Source organism: Pelodiscus sinensis, chromosome 3, assembly GCF_052426305.1.
Source record: "Pelodiscus sinensis isolate ZL-2025 chromosome 3, ASM5242630v1, whole genome shotgun sequence".
NCBI classification, from domain to species: domain Eukaryota; kingdom Metazoa; phylum Chordata; order Testudines; family Trionychidae; genus Pelodiscus; species Pelodiscus sinensis.
The window spans coordinates 93,645,446-93,664,725 of NC_143054.1; the positions used below are offsets into that span (position 1 = coordinate 93,645,446).

At 46.7% G+C, this 19,280-nt stretch overlaps 1 protein-coding gene across 5 annotated transcripts in view; it reads left to right on the plus strand.

Moving 5' to 3' along the window:
- The first annotated feature begins 906 nt into the window (after positions 1-906).
- Positions 907-19,280, plus strand: part of LAMA2 (laminin subunit alpha 2) — a 503,865-nt gene continuing 485,491 nt past the window's right edge. For 2 of the 5 annotated variants that reach the window (XM_075924139.2, XM_075924141.2), the window contains exon 1: positions 907-1,073. In XM_075924139.2, coding sequence (XP_075780254.2) covers positions 989-1,073 — 85 coding nt within the window. In that variant the 5' untranslated portion in view covers positions 907-988. The remainder of the gene's footprint in view (positions 1,074-19,280) is intronic. The other 3 variants (XM_075924142.2, XM_075924143.2, XM_075924140.2) reach the window with 2 other exon arrangements.

The following is a 19,280-nucleotide window of genomic DNA, read 5'->3' on the forward strand; positions in this document are numbered from 1 at the left end:
GAGAAATGAATTCCAGAGATGAGGGTTCTTCTCTGAGAGCTTTCTTCCATCAGCCACACATAAACATAAGGGTTGTCAGTCAGTTCATGTTGGAGCTAGTTAGGCCTATTGTGAAGGCTCAAGCAGAAAGCTGTCTCTGAGGTGACTAGGCAACAGCTTGATTTACCCCTAGCAGCATGTGCAGTCCAAGCAGGGGCAGTCCTAGACTAGCTGCCAGCAACTGGCGCCCTAGGCAAACCATGCAATCAGCGCCCCCACCTCCAAACCCCTCAATGATATTGCGCCATTTGGTGCCCCATTTAACTTGGTGCCCTAGGTGACCACCTAGATTGCCTATATGGACAGGCCGCCCCTGGTTCCAAGAACAGTAGGGTAACACTGCTGCAGTCAGCATGAGTGCCCTATCAGCTGGGGCAGAGACAAGGGTACAGAGGTGAAAGTAAGGGGGTGCGCAGCTCCAGCCAGCGCTGACCACGCTGCAGCAAAAGCCAGCAGGGAGCTATTGGAAGAGCTGGCAGGGACCCGGTGCAATAGGACAGTCCCTGCAAGACATTCAAGTTACTTTCAGGGCTGCAAGGGTAGCCCCACGCACAGCGCGTTGGAATCCCATCTCCAGGTCCCCAAATCCTGCTCGCGCGGAGCCAGTGGCACGCAGCCCTGGAGCAGCACGGAGCGAGCAGGGCCCATAGGCGGTTGCCTCGGCGGCTCCTCTCCGAGGTCCCTCACTCCCAAGGCTTGCCTGGCTTTTGCCATCCTGCCCGCCCCGCAGGAACTCGCAGAAGGCCCCCAGACGGCGAGGCTGTGCCCCTGGAGGCTGCTGTCCCGTGCGAGGGCGCCCGTCGGGGTGGGGCAGCTGGGCGCAGGGAGGGGAGAGCAGGGGTGTGTCCTTCCCCCTCCTCCCGCACCCCCGGCTGTAGGGTCGCTCGCTGCTTCCTCCCTCTGCTCACTCGCCTGGCTGACCGGGGGAAGAGGTAGCGGCTCGGGAGCAATGGCCCGGGGAAGTTTGTCGCTCCTCCTGCTCCTCAGCGCGCTGGCCGGCCGGGGCAGCAGCCAAACTCCGCCGGAGCCTAGAGGTACAGTAGTGTTGGGGCCAGTGAGCGGCTGCCTAGCCCCGAGCTGCGGGGCTCCAACCGAGGCGGGAAGCGGGGAGGCGGGCTCCAGGGGAGGGCCCCGCGGGGCAGGCTTGGGGGTGTTGCCAGGGGTAGCACTGGCAGCAGCGGCAGGGGACAGAAGCGCCTTTGCGGTGCGGGAGGAGTCGGGCTCCACGCCTGCGTGCATTTCGGCTGGGTGGCAGCCGCCTGGGGTCCGAGCAAGGCAAGTGACAGTCGCCTGCTGGTGCGGGTCTCCCCCGCCTTGTCTGATTCCCTGCCCCCCACCCCCACCGGCGGCGCAGCCTGGCACTTCAGCTTGCCCCGGCGCACGACAGGCTCTTTCCAATGCCAGCCGAGAGCATTTCTGATCCCTGACTAATTCCCTCCCTCCCTCTCCCCACAACACGCACACAAATCCCTCTGCCCCGGAAAAAGCCAAGTGCCAAGCATTGCGCCTTGGTCCAGTTTCAAAACAGAGGTGAGGTCCAGTCACTATTGTGAGCGTCTGTTTCACCCCCCCCGCCCCCCAACACTTCATGTTGGGATTATTGCAGTTGGAGAAATACAGGAGTTGTATGTAGTGTGTCTAGGACCCGCTATCTCTTTTCTGTATCCACTGAGTTTAGAGGCGTCAATGCCACAGCTACCTTGAGTGGTCCCTTACAATATGTGCTAGCTATTTACATTAAACAATCCATTCCACCTTGCATGTTGCTGTGACTTTGGGAGTACCTTTCCCAGACTTGAAGATTTTTGCATGAGTCAAAAGCCTGTCTCTTTTGCCAACAGAAGTTGGTGGAATAGAAGTATTACCTCACCTGCCTTGTCTCCCACATGCAGGAATTATCACTCAAAGTGTGACAGTTTATATGTTACATTCACATAGTTTTCAGTCGGATTTGGTAGGAATGGACTTGAATATGACTTTAGTTCTCTTGTATCTCTCCAGTCCATGCCCCTCCTACCAGATATCTACAGGCATCTTAGTGTGCTTTTAATGATATTGAGATCCATATAAATGCATGCATTTTATGGTATGCCAATTTTAAGCAAAATTGTAAGCTGATGGTGTAGTTTCATTTAGTTTAGAAGGTGGTGTTATTCAAACTCTTAGTAATTTCTAAAATGAAATATATCATCTCAGTGGGAGTGGAATCATGTCCTTCCTAAGTACTCCAATGCTATGTCTATATAGTACTACTACTTTGCAGTTATACAGTGCATAACTAGTAACTTTGAAATGAAAGAACAGTAGTTTTTTGTTTTGTTTTGTTTTTGTAGCTAAGGCTGTATTATTGCTGGTGGGAAATAAGACAGAAAAATGATGTACAGATACGAAAGAAATGTTAATAAAAGTCATATAAAATTACATACACCAACAAACTTTTAAAAGTCTGTTTTCTAGTACACACAGTCATTTTTAGAGCATGTGCTTCCTACCCTAACATTTTTAGCTCTGCTTAAAAAAAAAAGGAATTCAGTAAGGAGATACCATGGGTGTGTGATAATACATCTCTGATTAAAATAGCTAGAATAACAACAAGCTCCTAAATGACCTTGATATCACACTATAACCAGATAGTAACATACATTCATCTAGGTTTTTTTTTATCCATTCAAGTTTGGATTTGACATCTATTTTATAAAACAGTGTATTATATAAAAAAGTCTTCAGCAGCTGACTCCTTAATGCTAATTTTAACCATGAAGATAGATGACAGTTGACTAAATGTCTTCATAGAAATTAAATAGTTGTAGTAAACCAAAGGCAAGAAATTTTGTCCTGCCAAATTAACTTATTGTAAATACTTAGGAGTAAGGCAGATTTTAAAATAGAGTGTTTAAGATATGGCAAATGCATGTACGGCTGTAACTGTCATTTGCTTTTCCTCCAAGGGATTTAATTCTCAGTTAAAAGAAACAGTAATTTTGGCAGGGTTTCTTTTACTATTTGCTCTCCCAGACTATCTTTCATTGGTGGAGAATGTGCTGTTCTTGAATCAATGTCTTGGTTTTTGACCTGCATGATGAAGAAACTTGATCATTGCTTTTCTCTTAGGAAGCAAGCAGCAGTCTTTGGTTTTCATTTATTTCAGCTGTTCTCAAACTTCATTGCCCCCAACTCACTTCTGACAACAAAAATATTTGATCACAAAGAGAGGAGGAGGATTGAAGCTTGAGTCCACTTGAGCCCCACTGCTCCAAGTTTGGGGCCTGTAACCTGAGCTCCACTGCCCAGGCAGGGCTAAAGCCCTTAGGCTTTGGCCCCAGGCAGCGGAGCTGGGACTTTGGCTTCAGCCCTGAGTGGTGGGGTTTAGGCTTCGGCTTTGGGCCTCAGCAAGTCTAATAGAAGCACTGGTGACCCTAATAAAATGGGGTCCTGATCCACTACTCATCTACTTCTTTATTTTGGGCTCCCACCGTGGTACTTTTCTTTGATTAGCAGATTTATCTGGTATAGTTTGGATCTTTAAGTGAAGTAAGGCTGTTTTTGTCTTTTTTTTAATACAATGAAAATGTACATGCTTTATTTAAATGATTGTATCTTTCAAAAATTAAGGAAAAAAGAAGTTCGTATTAAAAGAAGGAAAGCGATTCAAACATTAGAGCTTGCTGGCAGACAGTATTTGCAATTTTTCTGTCTTTTGCTACAATAAAAAGGGGTTAGGGATGCAGGAGTAGGGGTTGGATGTTCAGGGTAGAGGGTGGGAGTGCAGGAGTGAAGGCAGGGGCTGGAAGGGTTGGGGGCTCAGGTCAGGGGGTGGAGGGTGCTAGAGTGAGGGGAGGAGGGCTCAGGGCACAGGGATTGGTGTGTAAGATGGCTCAGGGTAGGGGGTGGGGTGCAGGAGTCAGGGCAGGGGTTTGGTTGGGGGGCTGAGAGTACCAGAGATACCAGAGTTAGGGCAAGGTCTGGGGGACTTGGGAAGGAGGGGGAGTGAAGGGACTGGAAGTGTTTGGGGGACTCAGGGATGGGGGTGCTGGAGTGAGAGCAGGGAGTGGGGGGCTCAGGGTACAGGGTTTGGTGTAGGTGGTGGTGAGTTCAGGGCAGGGGGTGGGAGATGCAGGACTCAGGTCAGGGGGCTCAGAGCAGGGAGTTTGGAGTTGTGGGGGCTCTGGGGCAACCCATGGTGGTGAGGGTGATGCTGCTCTGGTGATTTCTCTGAGGGGGATGGGTCTGCGTTCCCTGGCCGGAAGCTCCTCCCAGGGGGATGGAGCTGCATGGGCTGGCCCCTTGCTCCATCTTGTCTGAGGTGAGTCAGGGGTCCCCAGGCTGCAACTGCTCATGATTCCCAGCCTCTCCTTGGGAGGGGGGTGAATGTTGGGCTGTGGTTTATGGTCTCTCCTCTGGGGTAGGAAATAGGCTGCCACTCCCAGCCTCTCCTTGAGAAGGGCATCTCCTGGGGGGGGGGGGGGGGGGGAGACAGGCTGTGCTTCCTGGATCCAAGTGTGATCCTGGGGGTTGGGATGGTAGGTCTCTCAACCCCTGTCTGGCACTGTTTTGGGCAAGAGCGCCACTTTTCTGGCCACTTATCTGGTCTGGTGGCCAGCAACATGGGAAGCCCCATCCCCATATGGCCACTCTCCTGCTGGTGTGGCTTCCTCCAGTGGTCACTCTACAGTACAGCTATCCCTTTGTTCAGCCCCCTACCTTTCCATGTTATGGAATCCCATTCCAGACATACCCCATTTTCCTGGAACAAGTAAACCTTGACCTTGCATTAAATTAGTGTAAGAGAAAAGCTGCATACCAAATTTAGTGGTCCTAGCTGTTGCTGTTTAGGAGGAGTTCTTGAAGAAACAGACACACAAATGGATGGACGGACAGATGGACTCACAGACAGACAGATGCACAAACTCTCTAAAATATGTATATAGATGAGTTCCACTAATTGAAAGAGGAACTCTGGTACTTCTTGGAATGTTAAACTAAGTGTAAATGGGACCTTTTAGACCTCATTGCTGAATTTCCATATTGGACTGGCCATTTCCCACTTTATTTATGCTTGTCCTTAATCTCTTTTTAAGTTGCGCAACTGCTGCTACTAGCTTCTGACACTGAAAAGATCCCTCTACTGCAGAAGGATAATACAGTCAACTGTACTGTGATTTTAAAGTCTGATCTCAGTGAAATCCAGTGAGAATTTTTACACTTCCTCCAGTGGGACCAGATCTGGCCTTAAGTTTGTAAGGGTATGTCTACACTAGCCCCTAGTTCGAAGTTGCAAATGAAGCCCGAGATTTAAATATCCCGGGCTTCATTTGCATGTTCCCGGGTGGGCGCCATTTTAAAATCCCCTTAGTTCAAACAGATTACCTGTTACTCCTTGTGGAATGAGGGGTAACAGTTAACTCGAACTAAGGACTTCTGGTAGGTTGGTGCTATCGGTGGAGTAAAGTGTTCCTGAACATGAGGAATGGTGTCAGACTCTGACTCCAAATTACCTACAATGACAGATATGCAATAGGAAAAAGGAAATGAAAGAGCAATTTAGATTAAGTACCAGGAGAAATGTCAGGAGGCCACTCTGTTAGGAATAGAACACTGATACTTGGTCAGGAGTTCTAGAGTTGCAGGCCCACAAATGGGAGGTGGGGGAAAGAGACAACTGCCCTGAGCTCCCAGCTGCAGTGGGGAATGTACTTTTTCTTTAATCAGTGTCTTGGTTTTTGACCTGCATGCAGCAGTGGCGGTGGCCAGATCCATGAACCCTTTAAATCACTGCCAGAGCACTGTGCAGTGCATGCCAGACATCGCTGAGAGCTGCCTAATCCCAGCCCTGCCCTTTCTGCCTGAGGCTGTTCCTTCTGAGAGCATGGAGCAGGGCCCCCTGCCTTGTTTAGGGACCCAATAAGGCGGTAGGCCCCTCTGTAGAGTGGTATGTAGTACTTTTGGTCACCACACGTGGCTTTCCTGGAGTCAGATGGAAGTGCACTTCACTGCATGCATGTTCTCATCTGACTGCTGATGCCTGGAGTCACTAGAATTCCTTCCCCCTGCTGTCAGCAGGAAGACGAGGTAAGAGATAGCAGGTTTGACCCCTACCCCACCTCGGTTCCAGTAGACAGGAGAATTCAAAAGGATAATGTATCAATTGGAGTTGCAAAGAGCCAAAAAGTATCCCGTCATTTCATTATGATGCTGTCTGTGGATAATGATGCAGAGAACAGTGATCATCACAATTATTTTTTCACTATCTGCAGCTCCAGTTAGTGGCATTTTTTATGACTGTTATTTGTGATTATCTCTTGTCTACTGAAACTGGGGTGGAGAAGAGGACAAGCCTGCTAACCTGCCTCCCTCCTGACTGCTGACAATAGTGGGGAAGGCAGCTTTCCCTAGTCACTATGCAGATCCAGAGTCAAATAGGCTGCCCAGCATAGTTCCTGCGTAGCTGTGTAGCTTCCCATTAAGCCCCACGCAAGGGCTCAGGGCTGCAGGGGGAGAGATTGCTCTTCCCAAGCCCTGAAGCTTACAGCCTCAGCAGGGAGCAGCTTCTGCCAGCAAAGAGGAGGCCCTCCTCACCAGTCCCAACGGGGAGTAGCTGCAGCTAGCAGAGCGGAACTCTCCGTCCTGGCCCCAGTATGGAGCTACTCAGGTAAGCCCAAGCCTCAACCCCCTGTCCCACCCGAGCCCTCCCCAGCCCTGAGCCCCCCCTTGCACCCCAAAGCCCTCATCTCGTGCACTGCCTCATAGCCTATACTCTCTGTCCAGAACCCCCAGAGCCTTTGCACCTCAACTCTTGGTCTTAGCTCTGAGTTCCTCAACCCCAATCTCACCCTAAAGCCTACAACCCCAGCCAGAGCCCTCACGGCTGCACCCCAACCCTATGCCCCAGCTCTAAGCCCCTTCCCACACTCAAAACCCTTTGCTTCACTCCATCACATGAATTTTATTATGAGCACCAATATGAAGGTGATGTGTCACACACCACCTCCACATGGTGCATGTAAAAAAAATCATTACACTCAGGGTAGAAAAAATTAGAGGGAACACTGCTGCCCACTTGTTTTATTGTTGCTAAGAGTCTGGAGTTGCCTAGTCCTGTTCAGAAAAGTTATTACTCCAGTTACATAGAATACATAGTTGGACCCACACAACTTGTTCATGGGTCCAATTCTGCATATTCACTCTGTGATACCATGGGCACAGCATAAGCTCTTGGATATTAGGATCTGGCCCCAAAGCATGGAGACTTCGGGAGATGGATTTATAAGGGTACAAATATATCAGTTAATATATGCTCCCATTACAAATTTAAATCCTCACAGTATTATGTGGATTTAGGCTCAGAAGCATCTGGTATTGATTGTTGTTTGAGAGACAGAATACTAAACGTAGATGCACTATTGCTCTGACCTAGTGGGGGCAATCCTAATATTCTGATATAGAGTAACTCTTGGAGGATTTTGTTCCGTCAAAGAATGCTAGAATCTAATCCTGCTCTTACATGTTTCATGATACTTAACCTTTTCGGTGCTGCTTCCTGATGCAATATTACTTGGAAGCATTGAATTTCAAAATGACTAATATAGTTTGCAAAGAATTAATTCAGATGTTTTTAACTCTATGTACGAGGTGAGAAACTGCATACATTTTTCCACACACGCATATTGAAATTTAAGACAAGAAGCATTTCATCGTGGATCTTTCAGGGGCGGAACCTCATTTGGCACAATCTATTGAAAAAATATTACTTCTAGGAGGAGCAAAATACAGGTTTCTTTGTAAAATTGGTTCATTCCATGTGGAAACGTGGTCCAGCTTTTTTTCAAAGCAATAGATAGATGGACTAGACTTACCTCGGTACAGGGAAAAACAGTCTCTCTCTGTTTTGCAGTATATAGTCAGTCAATCTCTCATCTTCCTTCTTGCTCCTTGCCCTGTGCTGTAGTTGGATTGGCAAAAACTAATTTTCAACTCCCACTCCCGTGCACTTCATGCCCTTCCCTTACTATTACACTTTAATTTGACCCTCTCTGGTTTGGCACTCTCTGGTCCAGCAACATCCATAGTCTGGCATGATTTTAGTTGATCGGGACACTGGCACCTGCTTGATTATGTCAGCGTCCGGTTTCGAGACCATGGTGATGTCCTCATTACTCTTACATATCTCCAGAGCTTGAGATTCTACAATCTCCCTTGGCAATTTATTCCAGTGTTTCACCACCCTGACAGGAAATTTTTCCTAATGTCCAACCTAAACCTCCCTTGCTGCAATTTAAGCCTGTTTTTTTGTTGTCCTATCATCAGAGCCCAAGGAGAAGAATTTTTCTCCCTCCTCGTGACACCGTTTTAGATTCTTGAAAACCACAGTTATGTCTCTTCTCAGTCTTCTCCTTTCTAAACTAAACAAACCCAATTCTTTCAGTCTTCCCTCATAGCTCATGTTCTCTCGATCTTTAATCATTCATGTTGCTCTCCTCTGTACCCTCTCCAATTTCTCCACATCTTTCTTGAAATGTGGTGCCCAGTACAATGCTGATGACTGCTTGACTGACCACTGACTAATACATTCTATTATGTCACTCAAACAAGCACCAAGACATGTGCTCATCCCCCAAAAATAAAAACACACTGCAAGAAGATCAACACAGAGAAAATCAGATACAGATAAGTGATTAAAAAATTCGTATGTCATGTTTTACAGTGATAGTAGAAACTGTTAGTTTGCAAAAGTCTCTCTGGAAATTACCCAAACAGCTTGTGGAGCATCAGTGCTTATTCAGAGCTTCCTTGTTAAAAAAACAGTTTAGAGAAATGAAACAGGAAATTAAAAAAAATGAAGATGTTTCCAAGGGCCTTCTATACTTTCTCCTATGTGGATGAAATTTTACTGTCAAAGACAGCTCCCTGTCTTAGTTTGGAAAATAACAGGCACAAGATGGAGTCCAGAGTCACATGAGGAAGTCACATGCCTTTACATGACTTCGATGACTCATGGGAGCAGCTATTGCCTACTTGGAGGCTAAGGTGTGCACAGGAAAAATTTTCTGGGAAGGACAGGTTTCTTCTGTGGCCCATTGCCTCTGATGGGCCATCAAAAGAAAGCTGTCTGGTTTAAATATAGATTTTTACCAAATGGGTGTAACCCAGGAACACATTTGGGATTCACATCAATATCCAATATTAATAAAAAACAACAACAAATGATCTGGTAGCACTTTATAGACTAACAAAACATGTAGATGGCATGATGAGCTTTCATGGGCACAGCCCACTTCTTCAGATGACCAGAGTGCTGCCAGACTATTTGTTGTTTTTTTCTGTAACAGACTAACTTGGCTACCCCCTGAAGCTCCTGAACATGCAAGGCATAATATTAAGTTCAGATACACAAATAATACATGCTTATAAATAGGACAATCATACTTAGCAGTCCCCAGCTGACCCTGGATTCCGGGGAAGTGCCGTGTGGAACCCGGGGTCAACTGGGAGTCTCTAGCTGCCCTTGGGCTCCACAGCTGCCCCTTCGAATCGCGCAGAAGTGGTGTTTTAAAAGGGCAGCCCGCCGCATAGCTGATCTGCTGTGCAGTGGCTGCATTGAGGTTTCAAAGTGACAGCGACGCTGTACGTAGCTGCCACTTTGAAGTACCTCTTCCTCCCCCCTTTGCTGCTTCTCTCAGAGGCAGCAAGGGAGAGAGGTATCGACTAGTTGAGTAGTCAAAATATCCCTAATTGGTACCTTACCTGATATACTTCATACAAATTTTGCTGCAATTGTCTAACAGTGGTAGCAAAAGCAATATACACAGTCATATTTCAATCATACAGCATCACAGAAGGCTTAGGCTGGACATTAGAAAAACAAGTCCTAAATGTCAAGGTATTTAAGCAATGGAACATATTGCCTAAAGATGTTGTGGAATCTCTGTAATTGGAGGTTTAGAAGATTAAGCTACGTAAACACCTGTCAGGGATGGTCTAGATAATATTCTGGCTTGCCTTGAGGGCAGGAAACTGGATTAGATGATGTCTTGAGGTCTCTCCAGTCCTACAATTCTGTGATTTCTTATTCTTCCTGAGATTTACCTTGCAATTTCAGACAAATTGTCCCTTTGGTTAGTAAGTGTCCAATGACAACCTCCACTAATTACATTTAATTAATTCAGAATGAAGGAAGGAATTCCACCCCCACAAATGCCTTCACAGTCAATCTGGCTACTTGGACTGACAGTACTTGGAGAAGATCATAATTCTGAATAGAGGAGGCAGGACTTGCTCCAAAGTTTCAAATGCAAGAGTGCTAATACTAATGAGCCTCAAATATGTGTATATAAAAACAAATCTATATAGTTCATTGTCTCCATCTCTCCTACCCTTATGTTACTTTGTCTTTTTAGATTGTAAGCTCTTTGCAGCAAGGGCTTTGTCTTTGTGAGGGGAAATCATGCCAAGCATTTTTCTGATAACACCCACATACTACTACTAATAATTGAGGCTGCTGTCCAGGCTGAAACAGAACACCCCTCCATTGTAAAATAACAGACATAACTGACTGGTAATCTGTTTATTGAATGTGGCAATGAGAATGCTTTGTTGGCTGCTACTAAACTAGTTCATAGTAGGCATCCTGCTAGGGCTTGCTCCTTATTTTCCCTCCAAACCAGCTTCTGAGGCCAGTCCTGATTCACTGATGCCCTTTTAAATCAAGAACAGATAGTAATTGATGAGGTACCCTCAAAGAATTTGATAATTGTTAGAATATTGTTGCACTGTGTGTCAAGTAGAGTCAGACTGTGGTTATCTTGAACATTATAATTGCTATTACACCAGTGTTCTGAGTCCTTTTGGTGACAGGATTGCCAAGATAAGTAATTTAAATTAATATGTGTTTTTTGTCCTGTCAAGTAAGAAGATTACTTCTCAGGATTAATATATAAAAAGTCATCTGTCATTGCAATCAATTATTTTAGCATAGATTACTCATCATCATCATCAGCACTAACACTTTGACAAGATTTTCTGCCAGATTATTCCAGCAAAAAATCTCTGACTCATAGTCTAACGTCATTATAAGGTCTGCAACAGCTATAGCAGTGATATGTCAGTGAATGCTTATAAAAACCTTTTAATGAATAATAAACACATTTTCACAGCATCCTTTCCAAATACTACCAGTGTGCCTTGTCATACTCCCTAATAATGATAGTATGTGCATGCATTAGTTGACTTGGGTTCATGGGTATAAATCCTAGTCATGTTCAAAAATCAAGCAAAGTTGAGGTTTGATTTTGTATCCATGAGTTATAAGATCCTGTTGTTCTTCACTGCTTAATAGGCACAGTTGTTTTGGTGGCAATGAAAACTGCTATGTGTAAAAATAACCACTAATACAGGAAAAGGTAGAAGGAGAGAGAAATAGGAAGAAGTCATTTGAGGGAAGCAAAAGCAATATACACAGTCATAGTATAACACAGAGTAACAGATTGAAAAAGAAATGGAAGGACCTCGCCTTGTGAAGTTTGAGGATAAGGAATGGGAACTTACATGATCTGAGGGCAGGGATTCATGTAATTTAGAAAAATAAACAGGAAATATGCATTGAGATCTACAGATGAAAAGCATCATATAGAGTAAGTTTGGAAATACTAGATTTTTATCAGTAAACACTGATATGAATCAACTTGGCCATACACACAAACAGATGAAAATATATTTGCATGGATAATGATGATGATGATAACATTTACAGAGAGATAAAGTAAGACATTTATTAGAGTAAAATTCTATTGATTTAGACCTCTGAATTAGGCTTTATGAATGAGAAGTAAAAAATTACTATGTAAGGATATTAACTTAGTACATTTTGACATATAATGTCAACAATTTGTGTTTTGGTAGTATAAAGCCTTAACTTTTTGAATCCCAGCATCTACTGTCATTAAATAATTCATTTCTGACCCCTCATAGTTTCCTGCAACTATGAAAATTTAAGGTAAGCATAGCGGTCGGTAGGCTTTTGGTATAGGGTGGTATTGATGTGACCGTCACTTATTTGCACCATGGTGTCCAGGAAATGGACCTCCAGTGTAGATTGGTCCATGCTGAGGTTGATGGTGGGGTGGAAGCTGTTGAAATCATGGTGAAATTTTTCCAGAATCTCCTTCCCATGCGTCCAGATGATGAAGATGTCATCGATGTAGCGTACGTAGAGAAGGAGTGTAAGTGGACGAGAGCTGAGGAAGCGTAATGTAGATCTCCAGGTTAGCCATAAAAATGTTGGCGTATTGGGGGGCCATGCGGGTGCCCATAGCAGTACCACTGGTCTAGAGGTATATATTGTCACCAAATCTGAAATAGTTGTGTGTGAGGATAAATTCACAGAGTTCAGCCACCAGTTGTGCTGTGGCATCATCAGGGATACTGTTCCTGACAGCTTGTACTCCATCTGCATGTGGGATGTTTGTGTAGAGATCCTCTACATCCATGGTGGCTAGAATGGTGTTTTCTGGAAGATCACCTATGCATTGTAGTTTTCTCAGGAAATCTGTAGTATCACGGAGGTAACTGGGAGTGCTGGTGGTGTAGGGTCTGAGTAGAGAGTCCACATAGCCAGACAGTCTGTCAGTGAGAGTGCCAATGCCCGAGATGATGGGGCGTCCGGGATTTCAAAGTTTGTGGATCTTGGGTAATAGATAGAACAACCCTGGTTGGGGCTCTAAGGGTGTGTCGATTTGTTCCTGTGCTTGTGTAGGGAGTGTCCTGAGCAGATGGTACAGTTTCTTAGTGTATTCCTTAGTGCTGTGTTTCCCAATTTTATTTGGCTGAGGAACTCTTTTCAGCTTTTCAAAATTTCAAGTAACCCCTAGGTTTGTCAAGCAAAAAAAAAAAAAAAAGAGGGGGGGAGGGCGGGGGAGGAGAGAGGGACCCACCAATTCATGACCCAAGACCCCCCCCCCATCTCCTTTCTGTGAGGCCTCATCCGCTCTGTTCCCCTCCTCTCCATCACTTGCTATACCCAGCCCTTATACTTGTCTCAACCTAGTGAGTGAGATGTGGGGTGGGAATGAGGGATTTGGATGTGGGAAGGGGTGAGAAGTACAAGCTCTGGGAGGGAATTTGGATGCAGGAGAAAGGGCTGTTGACTCAGGGAGGGGGCTCTAAGCTGGGGAGTGTTGGGTTCAGGTGGAAGGTTGGGGTGCTGAGCAAGCCAGGGCTTGTGGATATGAGGGTGCAGGAGTTTGGGCTGGATATGTGAGGGACTCAGGGCAAGAAGTTTGTGAGTATGATGGGCTCAGGACACAGATTTGTGATATGTGGATGGTGGAGGAATGTTGTGGCAGAAGACTGAGGATGTGGGGATGCAGGAGTGTGGGGATGTAAGAGGCTCAGGACGGGGGGGGGGGGGGTCCAGTGTATGATAGGCTCAGATTTGGGGTCAGGTGGTGCAGGAGTGTTATGATGTTGCAGTGAAATGGGGATTTGGTCCCAATTGGGGGCTTGTTGGCCTGGCTTCATTTTTAAATAAAATATTATGTCAAACTCAAAAGGTTTTAGCATTGTCTTTATATGTGAGGGGGTGAGGAACCTGTTTTGAGTCAAAGGTCACTGACCCACAGAAAAGTCAGTTGGGGCCACACAAGTGAGATGCAAAAAAAACAAAAAAAAGCTCCTCCAAAAACCCCTAAGCCTCACTAAAGTGGTCCCAAATGTGCTGGTGGGGGTAGGGGACAGAGTACTAGTGGGTGGTGGGGAGAGGGTGCTGCTGGGTGGAAGGATGCTGGCTCAGGTGGCAGGATGCTGGGGCAAGGTGCTGGGACAGGCAGGTGGCAGGGTGCTGGGGTCAGGGACATGGTCCTGCTGGGCACTAGGGTGACTGGCAGGGTGCTGGGACAAGGAACAGGGTGCTGCTGGGTGCTAGCGTGGATGGCAGGGTGCTGGGGCTGGGGCCAGGGCCAGGGCCAGGGCCAGGGTGGTGCTGAGTCCTGGGGTGTGAGGCAAGGTGCTGGGGCCAGGGCGGTGCTAGGGTGGATGGCAGGGCTGCCAAGGAGCGGCATAGGGATGGGGTGCAGGATCTGGGAGGGAGCTGGGGGGCGGAAGGGGACAAGGTCTTGGTAGGGTGCAGACCAGATAGGTAGGGTGCAGAAGCAGGCTGGATGTAGGGTGTCTGGCTAGGAGGGAGGGTGCGAGGAGGGGACTTGGGTAGGAGTTGGACTTCCCTGATCTGGCACCCTCTAGACCTGACTGGTCCCAGATGAGGAATTTTTGGACCAGGGGAGGTCATTTCAGGGCTCCTGGTCCCCCCCCCTTCCCTACTAGGCTTCTTTGCACCTCTATCCCCTGCAACCAAACTAAGCTGCCCACCCCTGCTGGTTCCCTGCACTTACCCCAAAACCATCCCTCACAATCCAAGGGAGTGCAGCACCAGTTCCCTGCAGCCCCTCACAGCCCAGCTGAGCTGCCCATCTGTTCTGTATGCCCTCCCCCATCCACCTCAGCCCAGCTGAGCCCTGCACTGGTTCCCTGCATGCCTCCCCCACAGCACAGCTGATCCCCGTTTCCCTGCACCTCCTCCAAGCCCCACAATACTGCTGAGCCAAGAGCCGATTCCCTGTCCCTTCCTCCCCTTGAGTCTAGCCCCGGTTCCCGGCACCTCCCTCCTCCTGCAGTCAAACTGAGCTCTGAGCTCCACACACACACACCCCACCCCACCCCACCCCACCGCCCAGCCCAGCTCCCCAGACCTCCCTACTCTGCAACTCAGCTGAGCTCAATTTCCCTGCACCTTCCCCCAAACCATGTAGACATGCTGAGCCAGTGCTGATTCCCTGCCCCTGCCTTCCTCCCTCCCCTTGGCTGTGTCTACACTGGAACGATCTTGAGCCAAAGCGGCCGCTCTTGAGCAAAAATTTGCTGCCTGTCTACACTGGCCGTGTGTTCTTGCGCAAGTACACTAACGTTCTCATGTATGAAATCAGGGCTTCTTCCACAAGAACTACGATGCTCCCACTCAGGAATAAGCCCTTTTGAGCAACTATTCTTGCGCAAGAGGCCAGTGTAGATAGGCAACATTAATTTCTTGAGCAAGAAAGCCCTATGGCTAAAGTGGCCATCGGCACTTTCTTGGACAAGAGAGTGTCCACACTGCCATAGATGCTCTTGTGCAAAAGCACAGCTCGCACATGGAAGAGTGGATGTGTTCTTGCACAAGAACACTTGCACAAGATATTCTTGCACAAGAAACAACCAGTGTAGACATAGCCTAAGAGTTTCCTCACATGAGCAAAATGAATTTTGTGTTGTGCACCAGTATTGAGTTCATGTGGATTGTTTGGATGTGCCACCCAAGTTATTAATACATATTTTTAAACGTCTACCTTTTCCCTCTGCTGCCATGTCAGCTCCCCTGGTGCCTGCTGCCCCCCCCCCCCCCCGACTCCTCACCCTCCTCTGCTGTCCTGACTCCTGCTCTTTTCACTGTCCTCAGCCCTCCTGCAACCTGCCCCCCTCCACCAGCCATTCTCTCCTCCCTGTGCCCACTCCTCTAGTAGCCTCACTCTGATCATGTGAGCTACCCCTCCTCATCCCCTTTTCTAACACCTCCCTCTACAAACCTGCCCTGTGTCTCTCCTCTGATGGTGGTCCCTCCACTGGGCAGGTGTCTGCCCAGAATCCCCTGGCACCTGCACCTTCTCTTATCCCTGCACCCTCCTGGTGCCTCCCCCTTCCCTCACTTCCCCTGCCCCCTTTGCTCCATTTTTCCCTGATGCCCACCCCTCACCACCCTCTGCCCCCATTCCCCGCATGCCCCACTGCCCTCTCACATGACTTGCTCCAACCCAGCCTTCCTCATGCCCACCCCTTCTTTCAAGCCTTCTCCCAGCACCTCCCCTCACCCCTCTAGCCCCCAATGCCCTTACCCTCTCCCCTCCCAGCATCACCCTGTCCCCCTCCCACTGACACCTCCTCTCCCCTCCTGCCCTTTCCCTCATTGTCTGTGCTTGGCCCCCTGGCAATTGTCTCTCCTCCACCCCTGTACCTTTGGTGCAGTGGTCCCCAACCACTGGAGGTTGCCGGTCGCCAGGGGGTGTGGCCGTTCGCCCGCCAGCCGCCAGAGGGCGGGGACACTTGCGCGCCCAGGGCCGGCGCCCCCCCCCAGTGCCACGTGCCCGGGGCCGGTGGCCCCCCCCAGAGCGCGGGCGGCCAATCTGCGGCGCTCCTGGGGCCGGCGCTCACCTTCAGGAAAGGTCGCGCACGGCAGGGATGGGTCCGGGGGAGAGACGCTCTGGGGCCGGGCTGGGAGGACGCGCGCGCGGGGTCGGGACCAGCTCCATGCTGGCTAGCTGGCTCTCTCTCTCTTTTTCAGAGGGGGCGGGGGAGCGCCGGCTCCTCGCGGAACCCCTCGTTGTGCTCAGGATTCTGCGGAGCACCAATTGGGAAACACTGCCTTAGTGGGATCTGAGGAAAGAGGCCTGTAGAATTTGGTATTGGAGAGTTGTCTGGCAGCCTCCTTTAGGTAGTCAGCCTGTTCATGATGACAACAGCACCTTCTTTTTCAGCCTCTTTGATTATAATGTCAGAGTTGTTCCGGAGGCTGTGGATGGCATTGCGTTCTGCACGACTGAGGTTACCAGGCAAGCGATACTGTTTTTCTACAATTTCTGCCTGTGAACGTCGACGGAAGCATTCTATGCAGAGGTCCAGACTGTCATTTTGGCCCTTAGGAGGAGTCCATGTGGAGTTCTTCTTCTTGTGCTGTTGGTGGGAAGGTATCTGTGTGTCAGTGCACTGTTCAGTGTCGTGTTGGAAGTATTCCTTGAGACGGAGACGGCGAAAGTAGGCTTCCAGATCACCGCAGAACTGTATCATGTTAGTGGGGGTGGCGGGGCAAAAAGAGAGTCCCTGAGATAGAACAGACTCTTCTGCCGGGCTGAGTGTGTAGTTGGAAAGATTCACGATATTGCTGGGTGAGTTAGGGGTACCACTGTTGTGGCCCCATGTGGTAGGTAGGATTTTAGACAGCTTACAGTCCTTTTTCCTCTGTAGAGAAGTGAAGTGTGTAATGTAGATCTCCTGTCTTATTTTAGTAAAGTCCATTTGTGGGGAAGGTTGGTGTTTTATGAGAGACTCCAGATTGGAGAGCTCTTTTTTGATGTTTTCCTGTTTGCTGTACAAGATGCTGATCAGGCGGTTCCTCAGTTTTTTGGATAGTGTATGGCATAATCTCTCACTATAGTCTGTGCAGTATGTATATAGCAATGGATTTTTCACCTTCAGTGCATTTGGTATAATGTCCATCCGTTTGCATTTGGAGAGAAAGATGATATTTGTTTGTACTTGTGCAAGTTTGATTCTGGCCTGCATAGTTATACCTGCCTCTGGAAATTTCCACTACATGCATCTGACGAAGTGGGTCTTTGCCCACGAAAGTGTATGCTCCTACACTTCAGTTAGTCTATAAGGTGTCACAGGACTCCTCGCCGCTTTTGCAGATTCAGACTAACACGGCTACCCCTCTGATACTTTCTCTCACAAATCCACTTAAGATGTAGACACCAGTGGCTGGACCAGTGCCAAATACAGAAGTAAAATAACCTCTTTGAGACTCCCCAATTTATGCATCTCAGGATTGTATTAGTTCTTTTGGCGAGAGGAAACACATGTTCAGCTGATTATCCACCATGACCCCCAAATCTTTTATGTCACTACTTCCCAGGATTGAATCCACCATTTTGTAAGTATGAACTACATTCTTTGCTCCTAGATTAAGTACATTTACATTTAGTCATATAAAAATACCCAGTGTTTGCTTCCTCCCAGTTTACTAAGTAATCTAGATTGTTCTGAATCAGTGATCTGTGCTTTTTCATTATTTGCTATTCGCTCACTTTAAAGGAAAAATTGTTTTGGGTTGTCTGAAAATGAACAAAAAATTATTTACCAGAGAGTTTAATTTTTTGTTTTGTTTTGTTTGGGTATTTAATCCAAATTGAAATGTTTCTTGTTTTTTTCTTTGAGGTATTTAAAATTAAAATTTTATTTAAAAAATTAAAGTAAAATTCAAAATGCAAATCCCTTATAAGCAAATCAAAACTGTTTATTTCTAAAATGTTGAAATAAAAAGTTTTTTGAGTTTTTTCAATTTTTTTCCTGGCTGAAAAAATCCAGCAAATTTGATACAAATTTGTAACATATTTCAGTAACTATAATGCATTTTTGGCAAAAAAAAAAAAGACATTTTTTATCCAGATGTCCTCAGAGGTTATGTACATTTAAAGATATATATACTATGCAACTAGGGTGGCATATAAATACTGAAAGTATATAGATTTCTTTTTTTGTTACTGAGTAGTCTGAATAAGCAAGTCTGCACCGTCATATCTATGATGCTCAAGGGTGTGAAAAACTCACTCTTCTCCCCTCTCCCAAAACACATAGATAAACTGACCTGAGCTCCAGTGTAGAAAAAAGCTGATCCAATGGAAGAATTCTTCCACTAACTTAGCAACAGCCTTTTGGAGAAAGGGATTTATTAGAGCAATGGAAGAACTTCTTCCATTGCTGTAGTATGTGTCTACACTATAATTACACAGCTTCAGTGCGTCTGGTGTGTTACTGTAGTGTTTAGACATATTGAAAGGCAATTTGTCCCTGGGTCACTCCTCCTATAACACTCCCTTTACTTCCCTGTTGTCATTGCTATCTTCCTTCAAATTCACTGCCATTTAACACTTTAATCCATGTGTTGTATTTTAAATAGATTACACACATGACATTTCACATTGTTGGCACATGTGGCTCAGAGCATTGCTTAATGAGGCACCTTCCCACATGTATACTACTAGTCCTAGTGGAGAGCAGTCAATGCTAGCAACCTTGTAAATTGTACTAGCTGCTGAATACTCTGTATCTTGTTGCAAAGCAATATGCTATGGAATCCCCTAATACTGGATGCATGTATACGTGGGTATGGATATATGCATGTAAGGAAATATCACATAATAACCTCCTTGGGACCTTCCTCTGTGCTGCAGACATTTCTGGTGGATGCACAACTATTTTTATAAATTGTCCTTGAACATTTTTTAGATGTGGAAAAATAAATATACAGCAATATTTTCTTAATTATTCGTTATATGCAAAAATACTCACTGGTGCAGTATCTATTAATATATTTATTTTTTAAATCTTCTATAATAATGGGCAATTGTATAGGTAGAGCCCTGCATAGATGCAAAATTTGTATC